The sequence below is a fragment of the Podarcis bocagei genome (assembly GCF_964188305.1).
Source record: "Podarcis bocagei genome assembly, chromosome: 12".
Taxonomy (NCBI): domain Eukaryota; kingdom Metazoa; phylum Chordata; class Lepidosauria; order Squamata; family Lacertidae; genus Podarcis; species Podarcis bocagei.
The window spans coordinates 48,865,018-48,889,821 of record NC_138137.1 but is presented as its reverse complement, the minus strand read 5'-3'; the positions used below and the strand labels follow the sequence as shown (position 1 = coordinate 48,889,821).

The 24,804-nt window shown below is 43.9% G+C and overlaps 1 protein-coding gene across 1 annotated transcript; it reads left to right on the top strand.

Annotated features, from left to right (window-relative positions):
* Positions 1-2,201: 2,201 nt before the first annotated feature.
* Positions 2,202-20,090, top strand: NOM1 (nucleolar protein with MIF4G domain 1). Its single transcript, XM_081163568.1, has 11 exons — positions 2,202-3,972; positions 4,907-5,031; positions 5,819-6,014; positions 7,806-8,129; positions 8,791-8,901; positions 9,240-9,407; positions 10,213-10,334; positions 15,797-15,929; positions 17,720-17,851; positions 18,451-18,560; positions 19,670-20,090. The coding sequence occupies exons 1-11, from the start codon at positions 3,034-3,036 to the stop codon at positions 19,845-19,847; spliced, it is 2,538 nt and encodes an 845-aa protein (XP_081019694.1). The 5' UTR covers positions 2,202-3,033; the 3' UTR covers positions 19,848-20,090.
* The last annotated feature ends 4,714 nt before the right edge of the window (positions 20,091-24,804 follow it).

The window sequence follows — 24,804 nt, the reverse complement described above, 5'->3', positions numbered from 1 at the left end:
GAGATTGGAAACCGGTTGCCAAGCCTTTAGGTATGTGGCCCTGAAAGCGAAGCTATGGCTATGGCTCAAGCTCTGTTTCAGACCGGTGGGTTTGGCCCCCTTGATTCTGAGGGATAACTTTAAATCTCCATGGGAAGGGGAGATAGTGGAGGAAGTGCAGAAGTGTGGGTTGTCCTCCCTTTATATAGAGTCCATGACGTATAGCCACGCAAAGGCGGTGATCGCGCAAAGATTAAGGGATATTGCCAGACAGGAGGACATAGCCCGTGTGAAACCTGGGTTGTTTCTGGGGGAGCAGTTGTATCGGGCTGCCCCAGCTCGCTACCTGGCGGATATCCACTACGTGGAATACCGCAGACTATTTACTGCGGCTAGGCTGAATGTTCTTGACTCGGCGGTCCTGAAGGGAAGATATGGAGGAGTTCCATATGACCAGAGATTATGCCACTGTGCATTGGGCGAGGTAGAATCCACAGAGCACATTTTATTGAGCTGTCCCTTCTACAACGATTTAAGACAGTATCTTATAACTCCATACTTACCCCAGCTCAGTTCCCGACAAAGAGGAATCCAGACAGCATATCTGCTAAATAAGTCTTCTGGGAAAACAACCTTGTCAGTGGCTAAATTTCTTTTCCTGGCACTCAAGCGTCGGAAACGTATAACTGAATGCTTTGATGTGGGTTATCTGTGAGAGGTCTATTTCTGTGGCCCTACCTTACCTATGTATCTCCTATGATGTTATAGTTTATAATTATTGTGTAATGTTTTAATTCTGACTATCGGTCGAATAAAGAAATTGATTGATTGAGTGGGATAACCAGCCTCATATAGCCAACATGCTTAAGTCTAAAGCATGAAGGGGCTAACCATAGAGTAAGCTGTCCTTAGTTCACCTTGAGAAGGACTGGGCAATTAAGCCTGTTCTTCATCCTCCAATGTACCTGAGCTCAGCATATGAAGAAGTTTGAGCTGCTTGCTCCAAACTCTGACTACATGGCTCTCACAAGCCACTTTGGAGTTCCTATACCAATAATTTATGAACTTTCATCACTGTAACTAAGCCACGTTTTACTGCTTGTGCAACTTTTTCTCAATGTTGTATGGAAAGGCACAGGACCATTGGAGAGTTTGTAAGTAAACCATTTTTATCTTACCAAATATCTGGTCTTTTTCTATGCTAGAGGAAGAGGGAAGTTTTGGAACTCACAAGGGCATATTTTAAAGGTCTAACAGTCTATATTTCCATGCTTTACTTTGCTGCATACTTTGTGATTTTAAATCTCTGCTGGGGTTCTGTCACCAAAGAGTACTTGCCCCAAACCTGGATGTTGGCATCTAGGAATTCTTCTTTTATATACCTATGTTTTCCTTGCCACCAACACATTAAAGCCCTGAATGGCCAAATATCTGAAAGAACACCATCTCCCATTTCAACCCATCACCCATCCAGTCTTTTAAATAGCAATTTCAAAACTTTGGGGTAATCTTTCAACCAAGGTGTACATCACCTCTATACTCCATTAAGAGAAAGGTAGTTGGCTTTGGATTATAGTCTTTGCTATTTTATGTATTTTTAATACTGTGTTTATTTTGTATTGATGTTTAATTGGTTTGAGAATATGCAGTGATGTGTTTTAATATGCTGTACAGCACCTTATGAACATATTGTCAAGGATGATATAAAGATGCTTAAGTAAATAAACAAACAGTTGCCCTGGCACCCCAGAAGGAAAAGGAAAGGACTCTAGCCCATGGGTAGGCAAGCTAAGGCCCAGGGGCCTAATCTGGCCCAATCGCCTTCTCAATCCAGCCTGCAGACGGTCCGGGAATCAGCATGTTTTTACATGAGTAGAATGTGTCCTCATATTTAAAATGCATCTCTGGGTTATTTGTGGGGCATAGGAATTCGTTCATTCCCCCCCCAAAAAAATATAGTCTGGCCCCCCACAAGGTCTGAGGGACAGTGGACCGGCCCCCTGCTCTAAAAGTTTGCTAACTCCTGCTCTAGCCCCATCCATGAGCCAAAGGAACAAAACCCACCAAGTGCTACCCAAGTAATAACATTCAATCATTTTATATAGCAGCACCAACCAATACTTTTGAATTCCCTGCCTACTGATATCGGGCAGGTGCCTTCACTGTATTATTTTTGGCATCTGCTGACGACATTTAGACAAGCCTACCCACATGTCTAAAAAGTTTGTACGAGTTTTAATTTAACATTTTTATTATTCTACTGTGGTTTTAAATTAGGGTTGTGATTGGCTTAGTGATAATTTTGTTGACTTATCTTTTTCTGTAAACTGATTTGAGGGTTTTTTCCACGATCAAGTGGTATGTAAATTTTATGAAAGAAAAAATAAACAAACAAATGCCAGAAAGGGAACATCAGCCTGACCTGAACCAGATCTATTAATGCTTATAGCTCAACAGTTCTTTGCAGCCTTGAAGAGCTGATCTCCATACTCTTTCTTTTCTAGGAGTTGTCTTTTTAGTCTGAAGGCTGGGCCTCTTTCTTATTCTTAATTAGTAATTGCTTTGGGAGGCTGAAAATTTTGCCATTTGTTGATATTTTGTTGATATATCATACGCAATGGATTGCTGAATTCTGTTTGCTTTCAGTTTATAGTCACAGCATGGCAAGGTGGCCTTTGCTGAGAGTTACAACAAAGGGATACACAGCAGGCAGATAAACAACGAAATGAAAACCGTCTGAAAACGGAGCGATAATAACTCTCTGAAAACGGGGGTAGGCGGGTGGGAAACAGTCACAAATAGAGAATTCCTGTATGGCTTTTGCGAAGAAGATCCGTTCCCAGAGGGAACTACATTTCCCAGCGTTCCTTGCGGAGGACGAGTCAAACCGGCAAAGGGTCCCGAAGCTTGCCCAGGTTGCAACGAAGGTCCAGCAGGTGGCGCTGCCGTTTCTAAGGCCCGAACCAGCCGCCGCGCCAAGATGGCGGCGCCCATGAGGCGCAACGCTTGAGGGGAGAGAGAGAGAGGCCTGGTTTGTGTACACCGGCAGAGGCCATGAAGCGGACGGCCCCAAATGGCCAGGCGCGCAGCAAGAGGCGAGGGCGGCAGAAGCAGAAGGCCGGGAATCTGCAGAAACTGGGGCTGGCGGTGCGGGAGTTCGTGGCGGCTGCCGGGGGACCCGAGGGCGGCCTCGGCCTCCCCTCGCCTCCTCTGCAGGAGCCACCGGCGTCGAGCAGCCGCAAGAACCGCCGGGAGCTGCGTCGAGAGAAGCGCAGGTTGAAACGGAGCCGGCGGCGGCGTCTCCTGAACGGCGGTGAGGCGGTGAAAAATCCCCGGCCTCCTCCTTCGGCAGCGCCAGCTGGGAAGAAAGAGGAGAAGGAGAAGAAGAAGCAGGTTTCCTTGCCGGCCCCGGAGCCAGAGAAGCGCCTTCTCTCCGCCGCCGCCGCCGAGGCCCCTCGGAAGAAACCCGGGAAGGCCTCTCCTTCGGCCTCGGCCCTGGCGCGCAAGCGAGCCTTGCTGGCGGCCAACGAGGAGGAGGAGCGGGAGATCCGGCGGCTGGAGAGGCAGCTGGGGCTCGGCAAGCGTCGGAAGAAGAAGAAGCAGCAGCCGCTGGAAGGGCTGGCGGAGGAGGCGGCCGCCCTGCCTCCCAGCTTCGCCAGGGACGGGCTGGGTTACGTGCTGGGAGCCCTGGAGACAGGGACCCCCTTCTCCGGCCTGTACGAGAGCAGCGAGGGGGAAGGAGAGGAAGAAGGAAAGGGGCCGGAGGAAGAGGGGGGAGAGGGGGCTGAGGAAGAGGGGCTGAGGGGAGATGAGGAGGTGGGCCTGGAAGAAGAGGCCGAGGAGGATTTCGCTCTGGAAGAAGACCCAAGAAGCTCAGGAGAATCCAGTGGTGAAGGAGAAAGCGAGAATGAAGAGGAAGAAAGCAGATCCCCTGGCCTAAGGAGCCCAGAGTCTGGAGCCAAGGAACCTACCTCTCCTGAAGAACAGGATGAGGTCTGTTTAAAAAAAAATATTGGAGGATGTTTAGGGGGTCTGTGTGAGATAGACTTAGTGCGTGAGATACTTAGTGAGATAGACATGGGTCATAGCTCAGTAGTAGTACATCTGCTTTACAATTAGAAGGTACTTCTTTAACTTCCGCACATCCCCAGATCAGGCTGAAAGAAACTCCTGGAGGCCTGCTGCAAGTCAGTATGAGCTAAATGGACCAATGTTCAGATTTGGTACCAGGCAGCTCTGTGTGTTTCCTAAGTCATACAGTGGTACCTCGCAAGACGGAAAACTCGCTAGACGAAAGAGTTTTCCGTTTTGGAGGTGCTTCGCAAAACAAATCTCCTATGGGCTTGCTTCGCAAGACGAAAATGTCTTGCGAGTTCCTGCGGTTTTTTTTTCCTCCCCCCCCCTTTTTCTAAGCCGCTTATCAGCTGATCCGATAATCCGATAATCCGTCAATGGGCTTGCTTCGCAAGACAAAAAACCGCTAGATGAAGAGAATCACAGAACGGATTCTTTTCGTCTTGCGAAGCACCACTATACCTTTGACAAGTGCATAGCAACAAACTTTCTCCTTGGAGAGCAGCAGCTAATCTGAGCTTCCCAATGAGCATACCTTTCAAACGTCTATAAGTTAGCAAACCTACATTTGTCACAGTCACCATTTACATTTTTAGGTACAGATGCCAATGTTAAAATGTGAATATTTTTACCATGTTGGCTATCGCATTGTCACAGAGCATTTGTTTCCCGCCTTTCGCAATATCAGTATGCCAAACGTTCGCATAGGTGGCTTACATTATAGTAAAATATACAGAACAGGTTCCTTTTCATTCATAAATCACATGAGATCTCAATTTTCAACCATTTTCTCAAAAATTAAATTATTTAATTAATACATTGTCTTTTTTTCTTTTTCTTTTCCTTCTTAAAGAATCCTTGCCAATATGCTACAAAGTATATTCCCCCACATATGCGAAGGTCTGAAGAGACAATAGATGCCCCAAAAAGGGAAGAATTGGAAAGGCTGAGGAAAACACTGAAGGGCCTAATTAACAGGTAGTATTTTTTTATTATTATTAAATGTCTCTAGCACCCTTCATCCGAGGATCACAAGGTGGTTTACAATGTAAAAATGCAGAAATATATAACATAGTAACAAACAAAAACAATACCCCCAAAATACAGTTTAAAAGGCCAGAGATTGTTTTATTAGCCAAAGACCAGTGAGAAAAGGAATGTTTTTGCTTGGTGCCTAAAGGTATGTAATGAAGGCAAGCCTTCTTGGGGAGAGTATTCCACAAATGGAGAGCCACCTCAGAAAAGGCCTGTTGCCACCCTCTGGACCTCAAGACAGGAAGAAGTATCTCAGATGATGATTTACAGGACAGTTTGTATAGGGAGTATTGAAATTTTCCTTACAGCCAAGACAGCACATTTAAGGACTTCTAACTTGCCCTACTCATGAGTCTGACCAAACTACGGGAGGCAGTGGAAGACAGGAGTGCCTGGCATGCTCTGGTCCATGGGGTCACGAAGAGTCGGACATGACTAAACAACAACAACAACAAACTTGCCCTACTGCAATTTTTATTTGTTGCTCCAAGTATTATTGGCATCACTTTGTGTTCAGTTAGGGGAAGAAAGGCAGGAAATAAAGCAAACAAATTGAGCTGAATGGCCTATCAGTTTTTCTCAAATGGACAAAAGTGTTTATATAAATATATACTTTAAACACCCATGAACACACATTTTGAAATACATTTCATGTGACTGGATGTTAAAATGAAACAGAACATTAAAGCTAACGTTTAACTTTATTTCTATATGATTTATTTTCCGCTAGGTTGAGTGAACCAAATTTAGCCTCTATAAGTGGACAGTTGGAGGAGCTCTACATGGTGAACAGTAGAAAAGATATGAATGAAACGTTGACAGATATCCTTATCAGTGCTTGCGTTACAGAATCAGCAATGCCTTCCAGGCTGGTGATGGAACATGTGCTTTTAGTTAGCATCCTTCATCGGACAGTGGGAATTGAGGTAATTTTTCTGAATCTTCCCCATTGTTGAGTAGCACAGTAATAAAGGAACTTTTCTACTACGCCTTTCCTTTTGGTTCTACTAATAATTTCATGACACTTTGGTCATTTTAGATTTTATGATACTTGGTTTTTTAAAAAAACAATGTCATACCAGGTGCTGTTAAGCAGAATGGTAGAATATAAATATAGTCGTTATTTCAGAAAATATTCATTAAGTAGTACTTCACACCATTGTGATGAAAAAACCAAGGATCTTTGCATGTTGACCACAGAGAAAAGCAACTTCTGCAAATTTCACTCTGTGTATTCTGTAGTAATGATTTGTTTGCCATAGTTCTATTAAAACTAATAGGAGGTTTGACACTGGTTTCTAGGAGCCTGGAGTGCATGTTCTGATTTCCAGCCATTTCTGGAAAAGGGCATTTGTTATGAAGGACCACAGTTAATCACATAATTGTACTTCTCTCTCTGGCCTTACTTTTTACAATTCTGCCCACCTCCCCACAAAAAAACTCACACATGTACACACACACCTGCAACTTCAGGATTATGCTTCATGCATCTGATGGACTAAAGTCAAGGAAAGCTTATGTCAAGGAAACAAATTTGTTGGTCTTTAAGGTGCCCCAAGGCTCTTTGTTGTTTTTGCTGCACAATAATAGTATAGCTACTTATTGAAAAGGGGGCATTTGTTTAAACAAAGGAGCACTTCAGTTTTTCTGTAATCAACCAATACACATAATTAATTGAATAAATTTGTAGAAAGAGGGGTTCATTAGTATTTGAGTTTCACATCTTTTCCCTCAAGAAGGCAAACTTGAAATGACCTCAAGGTCACTTACCACAATAAAACAATAAGGTGCTGTTGGCAGTCTGAAAGTCAGCACAGTGGCGTGGCTAAAATATTGGACTAGGGATGGTGAGACCTGACAGGGCATAGGGGTGTGTGACTTGCTCCTTTACATTAAAGGTAAAGGACCCCTGACAGTTAAGTCCAGTCGCGAACGACTCTAGGGTTGCGGCACTCACCTCGCTTTACTGGCCAAGGGGGCCGACGTTTGTCCACAGACAGTTTTTTCCAGGTCATGTGGCCAGCATGACTAAGCTGCTTCTGTTGAAACCAGAGCAGCGCACGGAAATGCCATTTACCTTCCTGCCGGGACAGTACCTATTTATCTACTTGCACTTTGACGTGCTTTCGAACTGCTAGGTTGGCAGGAGCTGGGACCAAACAACAGGAGCTCACCCCGTTGCGGGGATTCGAACCGCCGACCTTTCGATAGGCAAGCCCAAGGCTCAGTGGTTTACACCACATTATCAGTGTGTGAATTTTCTGCAGTCACACGTTCATTTTAATAACTGACTTGCCTTGTATACAGGAGCATCACCATCCACTGCAATCTAAGGCTGTTTTCAAAAGTGGCGCTTAAGTGGACTTCTGTGCTTCTCTATGAATTATATTGAACATCTACACTTGTTCTTTCTTAATCACCTTGATACAGCTCATTAGCATTTGCAAGGGTGTCCTGCCAAACTAAAATTCATTCAGATATCACTTGTGAAATAATCTTGAGTGAAAGGACTTGTCTGTGTAATGCAGCCTAATGCAGTGATTAGTAATCTTATGCTAGCACAGCAGCTAATATTATATATTATTATATATGACTTTTAAATTGCTGGTCAGCAAATTCTAGGACCACAACATTAGTTATACATTGTTGGCTTTCTGTTTTAAAGTGTTTAAATGGTCAGCAGCTCATGGATCATGTTTGTGTGTTAAATGTTCCAGGTTGGTGCTCACTTTTTGGAAACTGTGGTGCGGCAATTTGATGAAGTCTACAAAAGTGAAGCTGAAGGGAAAGAATGCGAGAACCTCCTTGTCTTAATTGCTCATTTGTATAACTTTTATGTAGTGCATTCACTGCTGATCTTCGACATCTTAAAGAAGCTTGTTAGCACTTTTTCTGAAAAGGATATTGAACTAATTCTGCTGCTGCTGAAAAATGTAGGCTTTTCCTTGAGGAAAGATGATGCTTTGGCCCTAAAAGTACTTATCACGGAGGCCCAGAAAAAAGCAAACGCAGTAGGAAAGCAATTCCAGGACCAGTCAAGGGTATGAATGCCTTTTTAAAGTACCTTTTTGGGGTAACTTTTTCATCAAAATGTGGTATCCCATGCTTTCTGGGATGGAAAGAATCTGTCAGCGGAACAAGGGGCAAGGCATTTTTTGACAATTTTTTCTTCATCCTCTAGAGTAGATTTGGGGGACACTGTGGGGGAAGGAATCACTAAAAATCCTCTTCAACCAGGCCTTTGGCTGATTAACATGTGATACTCTTTCAAATGTGTTGTGGGATGGGGGGGTTGTTGATTTGGTTTTTGTTCTTACATTTGTTATGTATTTTGTGTTTTTTTATGTTGTGAACTGCGCCGAGATCTGCAGATGAAGGGCAGTATACAAATTTAATAAATAATAGAAATAATCACCTCCCTCTCCCTGTTCCATCAGCAGACAGAAAGCACTGAATACCATCCTAAAAGAGTTTGGTAGGAACTTTAGTATCCCTATATTTTCCCAACACCACTTGCACTATGCTATGATGTGTTGGGCATTCTCTGGAAAACTTACAGACATTTGATTTTGTTTGACGCATTTAAAAATTGGTCTTAGGGGTGGGTATAAAACTTCAGTTCTAGTCCATTTTTTTATGCTACAGTTCTTTGCCGTTTTAGGTACTGGAACAATAATGCAGACTTACTGTCTTTCTCTAAAGGTTTGTTTCATGTTGGAGACCATGCTGGCACTAAAAAACAATGACATGAGAAAAATCCCTGGGTACGATCCAGAGCCGGTTGAGAAACTAAGAAAGCTGCAGAGGACACTGGTAAACTCCATGAAAAACCATATTGCTATGTTTCTTTCATACACTGTGAACGGACTTGAGTATTAGCAAAAGCTGCTACTAACATCCTGGGCCTTAGGAGCTCCTTATATAGAACAGTTGACTGCAACAAGGTTTGGTTTTCAGTATGAGCATTGGCTGCTGAGTTTACCAGTGGTTCAAAAAGAAGAACACTTTCAGTTCAAGTAAACCACAGCCTGGGTTTCCATCATATCTGCTGCCAGATGTAACTGTGGAGGACATCTAATTAGGCTGACAACTAGGTATAAAACTCTTTATTTTAAAAAATCTTCTGACATAGCATTCTTCCTTTCTGTAAGACTCATAATAGCAGTTCTGGAAAAGAAGCTCAACTTCGAGTGTCATTGGAATCTCTCCTAACTGCTGAACAAGTTGGTCGGTGGTGGATTGTTGGGTCGTCATGGAGCGGAGCGCCAATGATTGACAGCACCAGCAACCAAATGCAACCAATACTAACTGTAGGAAAGGTAAGTGTGATCCTCCCTATTAACGTCGTTCTGGAGGTGTGTCTTAAGACAGTCTCCCAAAGAATAGTCTTGCTCTAGGGATTCTTAATGAGCATAAATGAAGGTATTTGTGGTGGTTGTGCTTAGAAATTTATTCCTTTCAAAATCTGTTCAAAGGTACAGACATACATCATTTTATTTGTATGCCGCATTTCCATAGTTAAACTCAAGCTCAAGGGGGCTTCATGGCAGAAAACTGGTGCTGGGCTGCGAGCAAGTTCCAGATCAAATCCTTGTTGCTGCTTTTTCTTCAAAATAATAATAATACAGTGGTACCGTGGTTTATGAACTTAATCCGTTCCAGAAGTCCGTTCTTAAACCAAAGCATTCTTAAATCAAGGCGTGCTTTCCCATAGCAGCGGGGGACTCAATTTACAAACTGAACACACTCAACAGGAAACAGCACATGTTCTGCTTCCAAGTAAAAGTTCACAAACCAAAACACCTATTTCCAGGTTTGCAGTGTTCTTAATCCAAGTTGTTCATAAACTAAGCTGTTCTTAAACCAAGGTACCACTGTACCCATTTTAATCACACTTTTCAAAAAGTATGAATAACATACTATGTAGTTTGGCCCTGAGGATTACATGTTGAAAATACCTGGGTTTCCTCACTTCCTGAGAAAGTTATGTAGCTTGAAAGCCAAACATTTGACTTTGCTCATATTCCTGATGAAGATGTTACTCGACTGTTTGAAATTATAAAATTCATCTGCGATATTAAGAGTTTGTGAAATGTTAAGTTTTCAACCCTTTCCCCTACTCAGGTGAGTTCGAAGATTCTGGAGCTTGCTCGTAAGCAAAGAATGAACACAGATATTAGGAGGAATATATTTTGTATCTTGATGACTAGCGAAGACTTTTTGGATGCCTTTGAAAAACTTTTAAAGTAAGTAGTCGCCAGGGTAGGATGATTTCAGAAACTTAAGCCACTCTTTGGATGTGAAATACCTTTCTTGTGAATAAGAACTGACAAAGCCTTAGCTGGAGCAAGTGTACATTCTGCCTGGTGCAAACCCGAAACAATTAGAAACATTCTTACAATGCATTGCATGTTTATTCAGAAGTAAAATACTCAATGGAGCTTACTTTCAAGTAATCGTGCATAGGATTGAAACCTAAGATACAATCCCATTTTTGAAAAAGAGCTTGCTTCATAGAGGGAGAAAATAATTTTTTTGCACCTTTTTGTGAATTTAGGCCTGTTAACTGAAATCAGATGGCTGGTCCTGATGGTTTGCTTAAAGTGTTGCCTGATGGATGTAAAAAAACCACCTTAATGTTCCATTAATGGCTGTGGATGTTCTCCTGAATGGGCAATCTATCTGCAGGGGGTGGGTTCTCAAGCTAGTGCTCTGCAGGGTGAAGGGGACAGCATGAAAGTGAGAGGCTGAATTTGAAGAGGAGAGTTTTAGCTTGGGTTAGCTAAACTGGAGCAGCCTTGTGTGTGGCTGCGCTGACAGCTTTCTGAGGTCTGATGGAGCAGCAGCAGACGTGCTGTCTGCCTGTTTCCCGTAAGCTATTTTTGTAAACTTTAAATTAAATGATTTTTTAAAAATCACAAATTTCTCTCATCCAAAGGCAGGTGCCCTCACTTGCTAGGTCAAGGATTCTTTATCCTTAATCAAGAAAGGCTACCAGATGCCTCTAGCAGGCTCCACTTGCTCAGCAGTTTGAATATAAATAAATAAATTTCTAAGTACATATCTGTGCAAGAGAGGGACCTGTCCCTCAAGCCTTGAAGAAGACTCAAGTACTTGATAGTGAGGACAAATGGGTTTCTCGGTAAGACAAGCTGATTCTTGGACCCTGTCAAAATGAAATGAAACCCTATTATGCCGCTCCTGGAAACTTTTGCCATGCGCAAAGCAGAGAGTGCATTAACACTGGGGTCTGAAATATGAGCTGTTATGACAAGCTGGGACCTAGTATAAATCGAACCAACATGGAAAGAACAAGACTCCCAAGGAATGTGAGGCAGTCCTGAAAGTGAGCCTGGAGGTTGCATGGCAGGAGATGAGGGTCTTGAGTAATCATCAGCTGCAATGGGTCAAGGTTGACCCTGAAATCCAGCTTCTTAGCTCTTAGTCGTGGGTGGGATGACTGAGCAGCTGAGGGACTGTCTGCCCAGGAGCCTGTCAGCAGTGATGAAAATAAAAAAGCTGGAAGAAAGTTTTAGTAAATCTGCTGGGGAAAAGCTCTGCCAGAGTTGAGCAAGAGAAAATGCTCTCCACACTGGAAGTGAGTGGTTTGCAGAGAAACTAGCTGGAGCCTTCAGCCATGAGCAAGAACAACCTCTTCTTGAGCCTCTCTTCTCTGTGCCATGAAAGTTTAAGTGGGTTGGACCAGGCCCTTAAATTTGCACACCCCAGAGGCAACACCATACAGTGGGAATAATTCAGAAGCCTGAAAGTCAGGGAAGTAAACAGATGGAGAAGCTTAGTAAAGGTAAAGGGACCCCTGACCATTGGGTCCAGTCATGACCGACTCGGGTTGTGGCGCTCATCTCACTTTATTGGCCGAGGGAGCCGGCGTACAGCTTCCGGGTCATGTGGCCAGCATGACTAAGCCACTTCTGGCGAACCAGAGCAGCACACGAAACACCATTTACCTTCCCGCCGGAGCAGTACCTATTTATCTACTTGCACTTTGACGTGCTTTAGAACTGCTAGGTTGGCAGGAGCAGGGACTGAGCAACGGGAGCTCACCCCATCGCAGGGATTCGAACCGCCAGCCTTCTGATCGGCAAGTCCTAGGCTCTGTGGTTTAACCCACAGCGCCATCTGCGTCCCTCATGGAGAAGCTTATCTGCCTCTATTAGAGGTCCTGTCCACTACCACTGGGGGCATGGGAGGAGAGGAAGATTTCATGGCAGCTCCCTGGAGTGAAGTCAGTCTTAGCGGAATATGCTCCTAGATAAAGACATATTGTAATGGAACAGGATCAGTGCATGTGTAGTAAAAAGCGGAAGGGGTAACAAATCTGCAGGAGATTCATGAGCCTGGCACATTACAATTCCTGCTGAACAACTCAGGGGTTTCTTGGCAAAGAACTATTCACTGCGAGACTGTTTGACATTCACATGTTCCTTATGGAAGCATGCTTAGAAATGGCTTGCCAAGCAGACGTAAAAGCTACAGACATTGAATGCTATGGAGCCCTTGGGCAAGGTGTGTTGTGTCAGTAGAGTGGTGTGTTTGGAATCAGCTGTTTTAGTATCTTCCCTACTTCAGGGATTTGGGGTGCCTAGGTAGAAATGCCTTACAAATGTTAGCTGCCAAGCTGCTTGTTCGATTCGGGTGGGGAGGTAGGTATCACTTTTTGATCCTTGAATGCACTGACAAATTAGGTAAATAGCAAGAGTAAACCTCACCCTGCTTTTGTTGCTGAAATGCCGTTCATCTCAGAAGTCTTCCTAATGTAATGGAGGACAGAGGAGGAACGCCTTATGATTAAGGATATTCTGATTCATGTTCTGAGAAACTGGGAGCCAAACGAGTGCTTGTGTAGGAATGCTCTGGGAGCCTTGTTACTGGTTGGAATTTCTTTTTTGTCTAGAGAAGTAAATATAATTGGTGTGGAAATATTCTGTTATGTAAATAACTAATCATGGTTCACTTGTATGTTTTTGGCTACTTGCTACTCCAGTTCTCTGTTCCCAAGAGAACTTTCAGCCAGGAGCTATTTAATGGTAGCTGAACCACTTTTGAGAGATGGGATGGTATGAGTTTGTCCATCTATCTGATTACTGTAAATGGTCTGTCGTTATGGCTTTCCCTAAAGTGTCCCCTGATGGGATCTGACAAAAGAGCCTTAATGTTCCTATAATGGCTATGAATGTTCTCTTGAATGGGCAATCTACCTGCAGGGGGTGGGGTCCAAAACCAGGACTCCGCAGGGTGTATACATATGAGGGAGGGTGGGAGAGAAAAGGTCATTTGAATTTAGAGATGAGACCTGGGATTTTTAGCTAGAGTTGTCTAAATTGAGATAAAGCCTCAGAAGGAGGTGCTCTCTGGGATCTGATGCAACATTTGCAGGTTTGCTGCCCAGTGGACTGCCTGTTACTGTCCAATATGCTTTGCTTGTATATTAACTAAAACATATACTATAAGGACACAACACAAGTCTCCAGTGCTCTTTCATATGTAATGTTGCTTCCAGAGTTAATCACTGCTCAAGAAAGCGGCAAGAATCCTCCATTTGAACAAGTAGGCAGCAACATTATTTAAGATTCTGATGTAGGAGTAGACCCTACGTGTGAAAAGATGAGAAACAGTTGCCACTCAGAAAAGCAAAAGATCTCTTTAAAGGGTGTGTGAGAGAGAGAGGCTGCTTTTTGCCTTAAATTATAGGCAAATGGCACACTTACCAAGTGAAGGAATCCTTTTCTGTTTAAACCCAATCAGAGAAAGCCCAAACAAGGAAGCACTTGAAAGAGTGAACATGGAAGCTCAATCAAGTTTCTTAGTTGGAGAGTGCCTAGTAGGAACACATTTCTATGCACCCTTCTTGTTGTGTGTTTGTGAGGTTTCTCGAAAATTTAAGTCCCATTAACCAACTCAGCTGCAGGTGGCTTAAATTAAACTCCAATTTCTTTTACAAAAACATTATTACTGTAAGCAAGCATATATGCACAAATGTAACGGGAGGTCCCATAGACCCCACTATCTAAAATTAAATTCAGCTATGAATCATTGTTGTGTATGAAATGTGAGGTACTCACTTCATGGATTTCAGTGGGCCTTCAGCTGCATCTTCAGGTTAAAGGCCACCTGTCATAAACATTTGAACAATGGTACTAAATCCTGTGGAATAAATATATGAGAACCTTAGAGTTCTGGCATCCACATATCTCCCTATGTTCATTCTCAGCTCTTAGGTCAGGAATTGCCAATATGTTTTACTCTGTGGGCACATCTGCAAACTGAAGAAACTTGTGGGCACCACATACACACCTCAACCAAGCACAATTTATTATATTGGCTACAAAAGAATGCTTCTTTCAAGCCTAATTTCAGCGGGGGAGTGGTGTGTGACAGGGAGAGCACCATTGGTGACCCTTGCCGCTAGCTACAGAAATTAGTTGCATTACTTCTGATCCTCTTGACTAATAACATCTTCTGGGGCGATCAGTGGCATTGTTTGCTACAAATTGCACATTATTGTTCCATTGACTTCACTGAAAAGTGGCTTGGTGTAAAATGAAGCATTTTATCTATACCGTAGCAAAATCAGGCCATCCCAGCCATGTAGTTCATCTCCGACTGGGTAACTATAGATGAAAGCCTCATTTTGAAAGGATGCAAATTTTGTGCTTGACACTCTCTGCATTATAATATTAAGCATTTTTCATTTTAATTGGCTTTAGTGCTGCCAAGCATTTGACAGCTCTGGAATCTAAATCAGACTTATTTGACAGAACAGGTACAGCACAAGTTAAGACTATTCCTTGCCAACAGCGTCTTAATCCTCTGCGTGGTCCAGCTCTGTGAGTAAGGAGGCCGTTCAGTCCTGCCAGACTTTCTGCTGAGACAGCCAGTGGGAACTCATTAATGCTGATTATATTTTTGTAATTAGGTTGGTTGAAATCCCCAACACCCTCAATTAGGAATTGGAAAAACTTGAGAGGGGTAGTTTTTCCTTCGGTCACTCACTAGCAATTTCTTAATTCAGAATAGCTTGGCCTCCCCTCAGCCTGGTGCTTTGGGCTACAGCTCTCATCAGCCCCAGGAAAGACAGCTGGTTGTAGATAACCCAGATTTTTGTAACCCAGAGGCCAAACATAGAATTGTAGAGTTGCTAGGGACCCTGAGCATCATCCAGTTCAAGCCCCTGCAATGCAGGAATTTGCAATTGTCCTATATGAGGATCAAGCCTGCAACCTTGTTGTTAGCAGCACCACACTCTAACCAACTGAGCTATCTACATATTGTCATACTGAGAGATTCCCTCTCCCAATTCTTTTGCATACCACTGCATTCAAAGATGGATCGTAGTCCTACCTACCTTTCCTATCAAGACTTTTCTCTTTATAAAAAAATTAGTAATCGTTCCACAACTGTATATTATGCAAAGCACACAGTTAAGAATGCTTTCTTTTCCAGAAACCCATGGTATGGATCTTGTTGTCCATATATTATTGAAATCATTATGCAGAATACACTGCAATGAAGAAACTGGTTTGGCATAAACTATTTAGATCCTTTTTCTTTTCTTTTTTTAACTTGATGCGTAATGGATTGAGTTCGAGTCAAGAATGAATTGGGTGGCAGTAACTCTTCCATTTTATGGTAGTTCAGCCTAAACATTCAGGAAATGGAATTTACATAATGGCAATTGATGTTTTAGGCTTAGGCTGAAAGATCAGCAGGAGAGAGAGATTGTCCATGTCCTCATAGACTGTTGCCTGCAAGAGAAGACTTATAACCCCTTCTATGCATATTTGTCTGCCAAGTTTTGCGAATATGAAAAGCGATTCCAGGTAAGCTGAGAACTTGTCTTTGTCTTTACTGGTTGCACCTTTTAAATTTCTGGGAATGAAAGTGGTGTTATCAAATGGTAATATATGGTGGTTTAATACATGACTGCTAAATGTAATAGCTGCATTTATGTAGAAAATACGTTTTGGGTGGGGAGGGAGCCATAACCCTTTCATATGTAAAGCCAAACAACAGCATTGTCTCAGAAAGGAACCACAGCTTAGTGAGGGATTGTATGGAAAATATTTCAGAGTCATTCCCTGCCATATCCATTTAAATGATTTGGAGCACATGAAAGTAGACACAGAGAGAGAGAGAGAGAGAGAGAGAGAGAGAGAGAGAGAGAGAGCGCAAATACACATTCTGGGACCAGTGTGCTCCAGTGTTTAAATTAATCCTCAATTCTGTATTTAGTAAGGGACAGTCTCTCATGACATGGGCACCATAAGGCAGGAACCTGTAGCTGGAGGCATAAGAGATGCTGTCTGCCCTTTCACACAAATTACCCTCCCTCTGTCCTCTTTCTCCTTGAAGCAACTCCAAGGGAAGGAATGACTGATGATGCAAGCGTCAGGGAGAGGACAAATCCATTCTCTAGCACAGTGTTTCCCAAACGTTTTTGGGCAACGGCACACCTGCTTACCGGAAAAAAATCTCGCGGCACACCACCATTAAAGCCCCGCCCCGTGACGTCAGCGCGCAGCGTCACGCCGGGAGGGACGCACAAAAGTGAACGTTTTTTCCCTCCCCCTTGCCGGGGTGGGAGGAGGCAGCAGAGCGAGGGCAGCTGAGGCGGCGGCGGCAGCTGAGGCGGCGGCGGCTGCGATAGCGGGCGGAGGAGGAGCCGTCGCCGGGAGTTGCTGCTGCTGCTGTTGCTGCTGCTGCCCGGACATGCCGGCCTCCTCCTCCTCCGCTGTCTCGCGCTCCTCCCTTTTGCGCGCGCTGCCCCGCCGCTCGGCACCACCACCGCGGAGCCGCCCCCGGCTCGACGCGGATCCTCGCCGCCGCTGCCTCTCGCCGCCGCCTCTCGCCCGCCTCCCTCCCACGGCACACCAGCCGGTGTCTCACGGCACACTAGTGTGCCGCGGAACACCGGTTGGGAAACACTGCTCTAGCAAAGCATGGTCTGCATGATCTCTCCTCCTTTCCGAGGAGGCCAGACCAGAAGAAAAAGCAAAAAAAAAAAGGGGGGGGAGATAAAAAGGGAAGATCTCTCTCCTGTACCCTACTCTCTTCCACTTCTGATCCTCCAACTGGTTTATGTCTAAAAGTTTCCCTCTGGAGTCAGAGGCTATCACCATTTGGCCTGTCAGAATGTACTGCACATAACTTACAATGCTGCAACAAGTAATGAACTGCAGAAAGTGATCCTGCCTTATATTGATGGTTTGGGGCAGGAGGTCAGCTGGTGAAGCTAGCACCGTATGCTATGACCTGCCATAATACCACGGGGGGGGAAGGTGGGTAGCTTTGATTGCAGTGGAGGAGAATGAACTGTGCCAACCCCTGAGCTGGGATAGGGCTGTGCCAGTTTCTGGGACATGTCCAGGAAATAAAGGGGCTTAGATTTAGTGCCCCTGTGCCCACCCCAGCGTGCCCCACTTTACCTCTAAGCATTCTGAAGGCAGGGCAGCGTCCTCCAGTGATATAAATGTCAACCTGCTAGTGTTACCTTCCTCTCTGCCAGCAGAGCAGCACCATAGATTGCCTTTTGAGGCCCCTCAGCCAGCTTACCTGTGAGAGTAGGATTGTTAATAAACAGCCTTTTCTCTTTTTATTTTTTTAAAACCAGATGACATTCCAGTTCAGTATGTGGGATAAAATAAGAGATTTGGGGAACCTGTCCACTACTGCTGTATCAAATTTAGTTAATCTCTTGGCTCATCTGTTGAAGACTAAGTCTCTGTCCCTCACTGTTTTCAAGGTAAGCAAAACTCTTGTTGTTGTTGTTGTTGTTGCTGTTTTGAAAAACTTTACTTTTAGATCTCCTGATAGACTCATGCATAATGCGCATGTTCTTTGGTATGTAACGCGAGGCAAAGCAAATGGTTATTCTATGGGGGGAAATCTAGGTTTGCAACAGTATCCATGCAGGGGTACCCAGGGTGATGCTGTTTGACCACATCTGCCATCATCCCCAACCAGCATGGCCAGTGGTTAGAGATGATGGGAACTGTAGTTTGACAACAGCTGGCAAGTGCCCTCTTAGCTGCCATTGAGGTTGTTAAGATTTAAGCAAGTTGCTGTTGATCTCATGCTTCATGAAATCTTTCCCACTTCTTTGTTAATTGGCCAGTATGTGCAATAAACAGATGTCTTTTTGCATTGAATTCACAATTAAGCTTTAGATCCCATTGTATATTCAAACAGGTGAGCTGAGCTCTCTGGAATTATTAATGACTGTTCTTTTGGTAATAGTGTACAGGTGATTTATTTAATACTAATAACATTAGCATTTTCATGACAGCTTAATAGCTTGAGAGTGTCTTAAGAGTTTTTGACATTTCATTGCTTTTTAACTAGGTAATTGAATTCAGTGAATTAGACAAGCCAAAAGTCCACTTCTTACGACAGGTACTGTCTGCACTGTTCTTGAAAACAGATCCAGAAGAACTAAACCACATCTTTGGAAAGTAAGTCATCCTAGGGGTTCCAGGTAGAATTTGTCAAACCATCATTTTAATGAGAAAAGGGGCTCTGTCTCAGGTAGTGTTAGAAACTGAGATATGAAAGCTGGGAGCTAAATGGCACCTTATACCTAGGATATGAGCACAACAACGGAATGTCTAGGTGCACTTTTTTAAAACAAGAATACAAAGCTGAAAGTGAATGAACTGCAGCTAAAATATTATGTTCACTTTTCACATGGTCTAGTCCTTGCCCCAATACTGTATTCTTAAGAGGATCTCTTCTCCAGCCTTAAAAGAGTAGCTGGAAGTGGGGAGGCAGAAAAAGGTCCTCCTTTCCTTCCACTCTGCAGTTTTAATCTGAAATCTTAGATGCAGTCCTGCTCCCAGAGCTCAGAAAACTGCTTGCGCTACTGAAATTCCCTGTCGCAAAATGCACCTTGAACAATGGGAGTTTCAAACACTGGTCTTAGGTAAAGGTAAAGGGACCCCTCACCATTAGGTCCGGTTGTGGCTGACCCTGGGGTTGCAGCGCTCATCTCGCTTTATTGGCCAAGGGAGCCGGCGTACAACTTCCGGGTCATGTGGCCAACATGACTTAAGCCGCTTCTGGCGAACCAGAGCAGCACCTGGAAACGCCGTTTACCTTCCCACCGGAGCGGTACCTATTTATCTACTTGCACTTTGACGTGCTTTCAAACTGCTAGGTTGGCAGGAGCAGGGACCGAGCAACGGGAGCTCACACCGTCGCAGGGATTCGAACCTCCGACCTTCTGATTGGCAAGTCCTAGGCTCTGTGGTTTAACCCACAGCGCCACCCACATCCCCTGGTCTCAGGTAGAATTTGTCAAACCATCACCTTACTGTCAAAAAGGGGTTCTGTCTTTTCTCCCCATTACTGTAGCTTAACTGGAACTAGAAGCTGGAACATTTCAGTTCTTCGGCAGAGCCCTAATGTGGTTTTCCTTATGGTGTCACCAGCCTTGCCATACAATGCTCCAGAGTATTTTGTAAGCCTCTATCCTGCTTGCCTGGCTGGTACCCTATTAGTGATGTAACATTGCCCTAAAGGAAACACTGGGTTGGTTAACTTGCAGTTCTTTGTGTTTTCCCAGGTTGGCTGACAACTCAAAATTGGGAATGCTGCATGAAGGCTTGAAGCTTTTCCTCACCCATTTCTTGCTGAAGAATAATCAAGCTCACAAAAATGTTGAAGAAGCCGCTTTGCTAAAAGAGAGAATTGAACTAGTGACTAGGACTTTGAAAGCAAAAGAATCTAAATTAAAATTATAGCGTTAGGTCCAATAATTTTTATCTATGGGAAATGCAGACTTAATGGGGGCGGGGGAATGACTTGAATTGGGTGGCCTCATGTTCTGATCAGTTCCGTCACAATAATGTGGAGCTGGATTAGGTTTGATATTCAAACTGGCTAGTATTTATTATCCTTCTGTTAAAAGACAAAACACAGTCACTAGTGAAGTCTATTATCATCTATACAGTGTATTTTTGAAAATAAAAGTTTTGTACCCTTGATTTTTAATGTAGCGTTTGAACTTCTTTTTAAAAAATTCAACAACGTATGCAAGTGGTATTGCCACATCATGTTTATAGTGCTAATTTAAATTCCTCATTCTTATGCCAGTCTGTTGTCACTCCCCACTCCCCCAATTCATTCTACTAAAATTTTGGTAGCTAATGCAAACAGTACATTGAATGTCTCTCTGACAGTCCATTCACTATTGTTATTGAAATCAGTGCAGAAACTAACTTTGTTACTCCATGGTACCCACTCCAAATACTTTGGATATCCCCCCCCCCGAAAGTTCCTTTCTATGTAGTCAAACACTTTTTATACATACAAAAAAACCCCATTACTTTCCCTTACTGAATTCCATAGAAGCCAAATGTAAGATGAGGGCAAATGTCTGCTGTCACCTTATGGATTACATTTTCTTCTGCCTGTGCTTACACAGAAGCTGATCAAGAGTAGCTTCTTAAGGACAAAAATCAAAATGGTAGCCACACTTTCCCCATGCAGCAAAAGCAACAGAAACTTGTGCCTCCTTAAATACTATGAAATTCATTGTGTGTGCAAAACAAAAGCTTTTTGCTGCAGTAGCTTTATTAGTTTTAAAGTGCCACTAATTATTGATTTTGGTTACTGTCCACAAATCTATGACCTCATCAAATCAAGCTGAGTAAAATAATAATAAGCAAGCCAAGTGGATTTTTTACTTTACAGCAGGGGTTCTTAACCTGTGGTCCATGGATCTCTAGGGGTTCATATACCAGGTGCAAAAAAAATGACTTTTCCATTGGGATTAAATAAATTGTATACAGAATTTTATGTGCATATGCATTTTTCTGGGGTCCATAGCTTTCATCAGATTCTCAAAAGGGGTTTGTGACCCAAAAAGAACCAATGCCTTACATTGTCACTTAAGTTTCATGAGTCAGTGTATCTTGCCAGACCTTCCAAACACAGGATAAGAAAAGGCAATACATTGTTTGGGGTATTTGTGAAAGAATCGCTCAACCAGTTCATTTGGTAAATTGAATGTCCATGTAACAAAAATTAGGTCTTCGCTTGTCTTGTGTATACTATGAAACAAGTGTGTGGAACTTCTAACCCTTTAGATGTCATTGAACTGCAACTCATTTACGAATCTCTTTCAATGAGGCATGCCAAAGTACGCTAATCTTGAAATACAATAAAAACCATCTACAAAACAACTATGCATATAAAAACAATTTCAAATAAATTCAGATACTGACAAGATAAGATTCAGTACTTAGAACTCTTGTTGAAGGACAGGTCTTGTTAAAGAAGAAAGTATTCAGCAGGCACCAAAAATAAAAGATGGAATTAAATATAGAATTGCAGTACGACTTCAGTTTTATATTTCCTATTGTGGGGGGAAGAGATGGGTTGTAACTGTTTTGGGCTGTAACTGTCATCCCTGACCATCAACCACGCTGCCTGGGACCCTGGGACTTGTTCTCCTGATGGAGAACATCAGGTTGGCTCTCCCTATGGATAAGAATTCCCTGCGGCCAAGGGAAATGTGGCTTCAAATCCCTGTATGTTTGTAAAGCTTGCTATATGTCCCTGGACCCAACAGTCTATCCTGTCTCAGAGACTTATTGTAAGAATAATGAGGAGCTAACTACCAGAGTTGCACAACACATTTAAAGCAGTATCGTACCACCCTAAATAGCTATGGCTTCTCCCAAATAATCCTGGGAACTGTATTTTGTCAAGGGTGCCGAAGGTTTTCAGTACACCCTTATTCCCATCTCAGAGCTCCAATTTCCAGAGTGGTTTAACAGTCAATCTCTCTCTCCAGGGTATTTATTGTGGGATAGCCAGCCTCACATACATGCTTAAGTCTAATTAATGTATGAAGGGGTTAAAACCATAGAGTAAGCTGTCATGCCAGGCTTAGCTCACCTTGGAAGGGACTAGGTAGTCAAGCCTTTATTCACCCTCCCATCTAAAAGAGAAGCTCAAGGTGTGAGGAGGCCTTGACTGCCTGCTGCAACTTAAGACTGCTTGGCTCTTACAAGACACTCTTCAGTTCCTATACCAGGGGTCAGCACACTACGGCCCGGGGGCCAAATATGGCCCCCCAGGCTCATAAATCTGACCCTGCCACCCACTTGGTCACTCCCCTCACGCTGCAGACGCCTCGCCGCATGGGGACTGACTTCCACAATGCTGGCACGGCTTCTGTGTGGGCGGCAACACTGGCGCAGCTTCGGATTGGCTGCAGGAAGCTCCTGCAGCCAATCTGAAGCATGGACGCCTCTGGACAGGTGCCACTGCTAGCAGGGCTTCAGATTGGCTGCAGGAAGTTCCTGCAGCCAATCCGAAGCCTCGCCACCCGCGCACTGAGGTAAACCCAGCGTGGCCATGGACAGGGAGGCCGGCGGGCAGGTGGCAGGTCTGGGCCGTGCCATGGGCATCGTGACGGGCATGTCATGGGGCTTCAGCTGGGGCTTGGCACGCCTGCTGGCCCTGCGCCTGGCACCCAGCTCGGAGCTGCTGCTGGTGGCACGCTCGGTGGCCGTGCTGGAGCAGCTGGAGGGTGAGCTGCACTCCGCCTGCCCAGCACGGGGTCAGCAGGCACGACCTGCCCGCCAACCTGGCCTCGGACGACGGGCTGCAGCAGTACACGCTGCCTGGGAGCTCCGTGGGGACTGGCCAATGGAGCAGCTGCTGCTTGTCAACAACGCCAGTGAGTGGGCAGCGCCAAGACGCATTCCTGAGCGTCTGCAGAGTGCATTCCTCCTCCAGGTACTGAGACAGCTGCGGGACCAGTTTGCAGGGTATTTATATTTTTCAAAATATAGTCCGGCCCCCCACAAGGTCTGAAGGACAGTGGACCAGCCCTCTGATGAAAAGGTTTGCTGACCCCTGTCCTTTACCAATAATTTAGGAACTTTCACCAATGTAACTAAGGCCCAGTGATGGCCAAACTTGGCCCTCCAGCTGTTTTGGGACTACAACTCCCATCATCCATAGCTAACAGGGTCAGTGGTCAGGGATGATGAGAACTGTTGTCCCAAAACAGCTGGAGGGCCAAGTTTGGCCATCACTGAACTAAGCCAAGTTTTACTGCCTCTGCAACTTTTTCTGAATCCTGCATGGGAAGGCACATGAATCTGACCATTCGAGAGTTTGTAAGTAAACCATTTTTTAACTTACCCAAAGTGTGGTTTTTTTTCTATGCTAGGGGAAGGAGGGAACTTTGGAAGGCACTCAAAAGGGCATATTTTAAAGGTCTATCAGCCTATATTCCCTTGCTTTACTTTGTTCTATAGCTATCTATCTATCTATCTATCTATCTATCTATCTATCTATCTATCTATCTATCTATTAGGTTTATATACCGCCCTTCATCATAAAATCTCAGAGTGGTTCACAGAATAAAATATTTTGTGATTTTAAATCTGCTGGGGTTTCCTCACCAAAGAGTACTTGCCCCAAACTGGATCTTGGCATCCAGGAATTATTCTTCCTATATTTTATTTTTTACTTGCACCAACATTTATTATTGTCTTTGACCGTGGAGGCAGATCATAGCCATCGTGACTAGTAGCCATTGGTAGCATTATCTTCCATGAAATAAAAGGTTCCAAACGTTTGCTTTCGGGTGTTGTGCCACCATGCATTTATTTGCCTTTATACCTTGATACCTTGGAGGACACAAGTGAACGGAGACTCAGGCTGAAGCACAACAGTTGTCCTCCTCTGTGAAACTAACCTTTCGGGAAGCAAGGGCCATATTTTATGCTACCCATTTTAATTCAAATAATAAGTGTCCCTCAGATATTTGGAAAACCCTGGTCCAGGATGTAAGCATAATGTTCGATTAAAGACATAGTGCAGCTGTCAGTTGTACATTCCACACAGAGCTATTGTCGTGGATTGTAGCTTTTTTTTTAAAGTCGGGGCAATGAGATGTTAAACCCACTATTCTGGTTTTTGGATCAGAGTTAACAGGAGAACACAAAGAAGTCTGTTTTGTAGCTTAAGAGAAAGTGTTACGTGGATAAATCACACACAATCCCCTTTGGCAGAGCTTTAACGCTGCAGCACCTGAAAAGAGCTGAGTTTCTGCAGAACTCTTTAGCATTATATTTTTTCCCATTGTGCTGCATGAAGTGGGCGGATGAGTTTGATATCAGCACTTCTACACAAATGTGCAAGTGCGTCGGCGTTAAAGCCAGGCTTTGCCTTGGCAACTTAATATTGTCCTCGAAACATCTGGAATCATTTGATTTGCATTGTTCAAGAGAACTTGATCTGTTAAACTGTCAGAGGCTGGGGGTCCAAACAGTGCCAATCAAATACATATTGTCAGGGAAGATGCATGTGTTCAGTTTAACGCTAACATTCCCTATACCTCAATCCCATACTGGATTCCAGAACATATATAGTTCTTTCCGCAAAAGCCCTCATTCGTGACATGGTATCCGAATGGATTTTGCCACAACTCTGCAACTGCTTTCTGTATAGAAGTAACGCTAAGGGCTGAAAGTATTTAATATTTTTACAAAATGTCAAAAGTGCTTAGTAACAGAAGGCTACAATTAGATTGTTGATGTTGTTTAGTCGTTTAGTCGTGTCCGACTCTTCGTGACCCCATGGACCAGAGCATACCAGGCACTCCTGTCTTCCACTGCCTCCCGCAGTTTGGTCAAACTCATGCTGGTAGCTTCGAGAACACTGTCCAACCATCTT

Excerpts from the sequence above, each read along its gene's own strand:
- NOM1 (XM_081163568.1), top strand. The coding sequence starts at position 3,034 with ATGAAGCGGACGGCCCCAAATGGCCAGGCGCGCAGCAAGAGGCGAGGG. Across the intron at positions 9,408-10,212 it reads CAATACTAACTGTAGGAAAG|GTGAGTTCGAAGATTCTGGA; the intron begins GTAAGTGTGATC and ends TCCCCTACTCAG. Across the intron at positions 18,561-19,669 it reads CTAAACCACATCTTTGGAAA|GTTGGCTGACAACTCAAAAT; the intron begins GTAAGTCATCCT and ends GTGTTTTCCCAG.